This window comes from Propithecus coquereli, unplaced genomic scaffold (assembly GCF_000956105.1).
Source record: "Propithecus coquereli isolate 6110/MARCELLA unplaced genomic scaffold, Pcoq_1.0 Scaffold35, whole genome shotgun sequence".
Lineage (NCBI taxonomy): Eukaryota > Metazoa > Chordata > Mammalia > Primates > Indriidae > Propithecus > Propithecus coquereli.
The window spans coordinates 5,888,247-5,894,325 of NW_012149174.1; the positions used below are offsets into that span (position 1 = coordinate 5,888,247).

A 6,079-nucleotide genomic window follows, 5' to 3' on the forward strand; every position below is an offset into this window, starting at 1 on the left:
TGTTGTTATATCACATCAAATATTTAGGTTTGATGAAGCCCTATTGGGTTCCTCGAGTTTCAGTTTTATCTCCAAGGAGTCTATTCAGTATTATGATGCTTAAAACCATAACAATAACAATAACATAATAATAATAGCATTTATTGAATACTGACTCTGTGCCAGGTATGCTGCTAAATGCTTTATATATACTGCGTAATTTAATTTCCACAGGTGACTTAATTCTAAAATTTGTAGTGAAAGTGGGAAAAGAGAAATGAAAAGAAACCAGAAAGGCATAAAAGAGGAAAGTGGAGGAAAAGGATAGTTGATATTTTTTGTTTTGTTTTAACTTCCTTCTTATCCTGTTTTGCTTCTGATTCTTTACCAGTGACTCACAAGGCCCAAGTTTTATCTTTTCTTCCCTCATTGTAATTATACTGCAGTGAAGTCTTTATTATATATCACTAAAATGTGTAACTGAGTAATAGAAGTATAGATCTTATTTAAAGATCTAATAATCTCGGGGTATTGAGGAATTCCAAAATACTACCTCCAGTTGTAAATGATAGCAAATGATTTCAAGCAGCCAAATCTTAGCTGACTCTTGATCTTAACATCATGAGTGTTATTACCTAGCCTTAATATGGCATGATATCCCTATGAATAAAATACTTTAAGAATATAGATTTCATAACTATGGCTTCTATTTGTTCATTGATTTCCTTTACCTTCTTGTTTCAGTTAAAGAAATGTATGACTATCAAGGCAGGTCCTATCTTCACATACCTCAGGATGTTGGTGTTAATCTGCGGTCAACTGTGCCACCTGAGAAGTGTTATCTTCCCAAAAAACAAATTCATGTGTGGTCTGGACACACAAAGGTAGGCAAGTAGGTTATTTCTGTTTCCTGTAATGTTACAGTAGTGAAGCCAACATAGTTTCAGCCATTGATGTGTAACATTCAGTATTTCTAGTAAAGATGCAGGGAAGTCAAACTGAAGGTAAACCTGAGTTAGGCTCTGGAGGTGCCCACACATATCAGTCACAAATGACTAATCAGTCTTCAAGGCCATCTGAATTGGCCATGACATAGCAATCATGGTTCAGTGTCCTGCCCCCTTGTGGTAGCCCAGGCCTTTCCTCACAAGCTTCTGCCACAATCTGCTTCCTTTTGGGCACCAAATCAGTGGGTTGTGGGCTGCTACTAGCACCAAGTCTTCTGCTTAGCCTTAGTAATCTTGCATTACCTCTTGTGGTTATCACACTTGCAGAAATCAGATGCTCCCTGGTTCATAAACTATGGTAATGTTGAAACTAATGCAGAGACAAAATACATGAAAACTTTAGGTATTGATATTCTTTGTCATGTGCACTATTTCAACTGATAATTTCCAGCTTTTTGCAAAGACCAAAGGGACTAAGTGAAAGAAAGAAGAGAAGTGGGGGCATTAGCAATTTGATTAACTCAGGATTCCCTTGGGTGAGGAAGTCAATATTAAAGGTTAAAAAAAAAAAATCTTCAAAAGCTTAGTGTCAACAAGGTCTGCTCCTGGAATACTAATGAAGGTTATTCTAGGGCGTGATTTTTGGAATGAAGAAAAATAGCAAATTAGGTTGCTTAAAATATACTGTCTTTTCTTGATGTTTAATTTTAGCTGATATTTAGAATGCTTCTGGTTGATAACTGTAATACCTTTTCATAGGGTGTCAGTGCAGTCAGATTGTTTCCTCTCTCCGGCCATTTATTGCTGTCTTGTTCCATGGACTGTAAAATCAAGGTGAGTTTTCAGTAACAGGAGTGCTGCAAAGCTAGTTCTTTTGTTAAATCTATTGGGTTAATTATAAATAAATTTGGGTTTACTAGGCAATTAGAAGCTAATTATTTTCTCTTAGGCCCTGTGAATGCAGTGATTTATGAACTGCTTCCAAACATGTAGATTCAAATATGGCTCTGTGGTTCAATTGGCTAGGCTCTTTTTTAAGCTTAGACAACTGATTAGAATGTAATCCAGTAACTTTGGCTTTAGATACATAAATATTTAATCACTAATAATGCATTTTTATAGGTATTTTGGATAGGTAACTGAACCTTATGAGGTAGAGAGGACGCATGATAGAAATTCTGTTTTTAGAGAGTAGACAATGTAATTCATCCTTTTTCATCTAAATACTAGTAGACACCAAGTAGCAAAAATGTTCCTAGCCCTTTCTCCCACTTTTTCTATTCTCAGGAAGCTCCACCTTTAGCTTCTTTTCAGCCATAGAATGTGTGGTAGGAAATGTATGTTACCAGTGCATGTCAACTTGAATATGAGGAAAGCCTTGAAAAAAATTTTTTAAATCTGAAAGGATAGTCCTTCTTTTTTGTGTGTGTCTTCTCTCTGTTTAGACCGTTAAGAAATGTTATGATGGTTCAATAAATACCGACTCTATAGTGCTCTTGGGGCTTGGAAAGTTGAATCATTAAAATTTAATCCTTTATAAATAATTCATGGATATTAACAACATATAAAGGCAACTTCCTTTGATAAGAGCAACCATTTGGCATTTGTCTCTAACAGCTTAAAATGACAGACCAGCAGTTTTGGAGTAAAAACCCTTATCTCCTTTAACTTTTACTTTATATAGACTATGTTAATTGAGATGGTCTTCTCTCTGACCAACCAAAAAAGCACAGAATTCAGTTTAGTCCACTTCTATTAACAATTATTAGATGCCTAATGTGTGCAAGGGGCTGTGGGTAAAAAATTGTTACAGTACTGTCCCTGCCCTTGGAGTGATCATGATGTTATGATGTAAGTGATTATTACAGAAACAGATACAAGATACTCTGATTTCAAAGAGGAAGCATATACTTCAGTAGGAAGGTTAACTCAGTAAAGTTGGGGGGGCCAGAAGTAGAGTGTGCTTGAGACAAGTGATTAGAATGAATCAGTATGATGCGTGCTGAAAACTACAACTGTTCTGTGGTTGCTAGAGCATAAAATCTAAGAGGCAAAGAATGATTACAGTCATGGCAAGAGACCAGGTCTCAGAGGTCCTTGCCTGGTATGCTGCAGTAACTGAGACTGTATCCTCTTGGCATTGGGTAGCCAGCAAATGCTTTCTATTTCAGAACACTAGCAACAATGTTGAGGATTGGATTTGAGGCAGACAAAAATAGAGCTAGTTTTGAAGCTATTGAATTAATCTACTTTGGATGTGATAAGAATTGTCAGCCTATTATTTTACTCTGTATCATCATTTTCATATAGCGTCTATAATAGTTATTACTTCAGAAAAGTAAAAAAAAAGTCACTATCAAAATATTATACATGGCAGTTTTAATAACATTTAATTCCTTTAAAAGCAGTTTGTAGTATTTTCATCATAGAAAATATATAAAACAAAAAATAACAATAAAAAATGAAAATCATCTGAATTAACGCCATCTATAGTTCTCTTCATATTTTGATGTAAAGATCTTTAAACACTCCTTAGTTTTAAGAAGTTTGTGGGTGTGTTCCAAATAGTACAATAGTACTATTAGTATAAAGTAGCTGCATCAAGCAATATTTAATGATTAAATCCCTTGTACACACACAGATATGCACACACATAGCCAGCATATGACTGTTGTTACTGACTGAAGGACTTTTATTAAATTTAGTATTTCCATGTATTGTTTTTTTCCCTAGCTATGGGAGGTTTACGGAGACCGGCGCTGTTTGCGAACATTTATTGGTAATATTTCTTTTCTCTCTGGTTATAAATCTGTTTGGGAAGACTTTTTAAAGAAATGACATCATTGACAGTAATTTTACTATGTTGTTATAAAGGAAAGTCTTCACAGACTTGAGCTGAGTCTAGAAGGAGGAGTAAGTCTCCCCAGGTAGATAAAGAGAACAAGGAAATGAGAGCAGCAGAAGCAAAAGCAAAAGTGATGTGAGAAACGTGCCACTTTGGGAGAACCACATATATTTCAGGATTGCCCGGGTATGGGGAATGGTGAGAGACAGAAGTAGAGAAAAGTAGCAGGAGGGGGACCAGAGAGTGGATGACCTTGTGTACCATTAATAAAGAGTTTAGACTCTATTCTAAGGCATTGAGGAGCCATTAAAGAGCTCCTGCAGGAAAGCAACATGATTTGAAGTTTACAAAGATCACTTAGCAATATGGAGGATGCTTTGGTAGGGCAAGCTTGGAGGAAAGGACATGAATTACATGGTTATTTCATTGATCTGAATGAGAGATGATGAAAGTCTGAACCAAAGCAGCAGAAATAGAGAAGAAAGGAACTCTCAAGCCTTAAAAGCAATAGGATTTAGTAATGGGAAGTCAGTGATCAGAGTGATGCAGAAATCTAGGGTGACTCCCAGGTGGCTGGAGGAATGGTGGCACCATTCACCAAGAGAGGGAACATAAGAGGATGATGAGATTTAGGACTCATTGAATTTGAGCTGCCTTTGGGGTATTCAGGTGAAAATGTCCAGTAACCAATTAGATAGCTAGATGTTGAGCTTTAAAGAGAGGCTGGGAATTGGCGGCTGAAGTATGCGAAAGGATAAGATTAAGAGAACTCTTTAAAGAAAAGAAGAGGGCCAAAGGGAGGACAGCTTTGTGACAACCAGCCTTCTTGGTAGAGAAAGGTTTATTGTCTTTGTCAAATTTCATGTGAAGGCCACTCTTTCCAAATTTAACTGTACCACGTTGAAACTCTGTACATGATAGTGGCTCTGTTTTTAGATTAAAGTGGGAGTCTGTTCTGCACTGCTTTGTTATGATTTTAGAGCCTCCCTACAAATAAATACTGCCCAAGATGCCACCACAGCCTAAAGGAAAACTTGTGGAAAGGATTTTACCTGCGTACCAGGGAACAAAATGTCTCTGTCAAACACAGTGTATTTGCTTCCCATCTGTTTCTCCTGTTCTAGCAGATCATTTTTTAGTGGAAAACTGAAATTTTCCTCCTTAGGAAGCAAGGATAGCAGCTCTGACTGGGACTCCCACTTTAGAAAAGAATGCCTCATTGCGATGGCACATACTGCCTGACGGGAGTTCACTGGTGGTGGTAGTTTAGGGTTTAGGGCTGCTGCGTGTGGTTGACAATTTGTGCCATGCACATTTTGCACAACTGTACATGTCTTGGTCATGGGGTAGTAAAAATAGGAAAGTTTCTGGTTTTGTTTAGCCATATTTTATTTGTCCCTGTAACTTTCAAAAGAGTTGATTAGTCTGGCAAGATTGATTTCTAAGTAAAGCGTAATCAGCACCTTAAAATTAAATGCCATCTTAAAAAAAAAAACAGAAGCTAATATTACAGTTTTCAAAAAGGCTTATTTAGTCTGTGAGATTCTGAATCAGTTTGTGAAATTTGGTAATGTGATCATAGAAATATACAATTATTGAACAAGGGCTACAATTTCTTGAGCGTTAGGTTTAGGTCACTTTGTTTTCACTTCCAGCCTGGTGAGCAATCTAAGAATGAACTTCCAAATTTTCAGCAGTCATTTCTTTCATTGGCAATAATTAGTCTATTATGTTTCCATAAATTCTTAGCTGCTTAGTCATCAGTTGTATGTACTGCATATTAAGAGATTGCCATGACAGGCTTTAAAAAAAAAAGTTAGACCTTTTCTCTTGGTTCTTACCAGAATGTTATGCATCAGAATCACCTAAGGAAATTCTTAAAGGGGAAAAACACCCACACTCTGAAGCCCAAACATAACGTAAATTAAGTGATGGGGTTCCGGTGACCTTGACTCACAGCTTGACTTGAGATCTACTGTTTAATGCTGTTTCTCTTTATGGTGTTTGTGTTTTAAGAGAAGATAACGAAACTTCATCTCACTGCCATTTCTATTGGCTCTGCCTTTAGGTCACAGTAAAGCTGTTAGGGACATCTGCTTTAATACTGCAGGAACACAGTTCCTTAGCGCAGCGTATGACAGGTATCTGAAGCTCTGGGACACTGAGACAGGTAAGAGCTCACTTACACTAATACATATTAATCTTAGAAGTTATCATTTTTATATGAAACAGTCTGAGCAGTCTTTTGTGGAAAAATGGCTCCTTCTCTAACTGCTAATTCTCATACCCTTGACTATCAGCTAATATC

The 6,079-nt window shown here is 36.8% G+C and overlaps 1 protein-coding gene across 1 annotated transcript in view; it reads left to right on the forward strand.

The window, feature by feature from the left end:
- The window catches only part of CDC40 (cell division cycle 40), a 55,101-nt gene that overhangs the window by 39,063 nt on the left and 9,959 nt on the right, over positions 1-6,079 (forward strand). The window contains exons 5-8 of the mRNA XM_012651134.1: positions 724-863; positions 1,686-1,760; positions 3,660-3,705; positions 5,840-5,941. Of these exons, the coding sequence (XP_012506588.1) occupies positions 724-863; positions 1,686-1,760; positions 3,660-3,705; positions 5,840-5,941 (363 nt within the window). The remainder of the gene's footprint in view (positions 1-723; positions 864-1,685; positions 1,761-3,659; positions 3,706-5,839; positions 5,942-6,079) is intronic.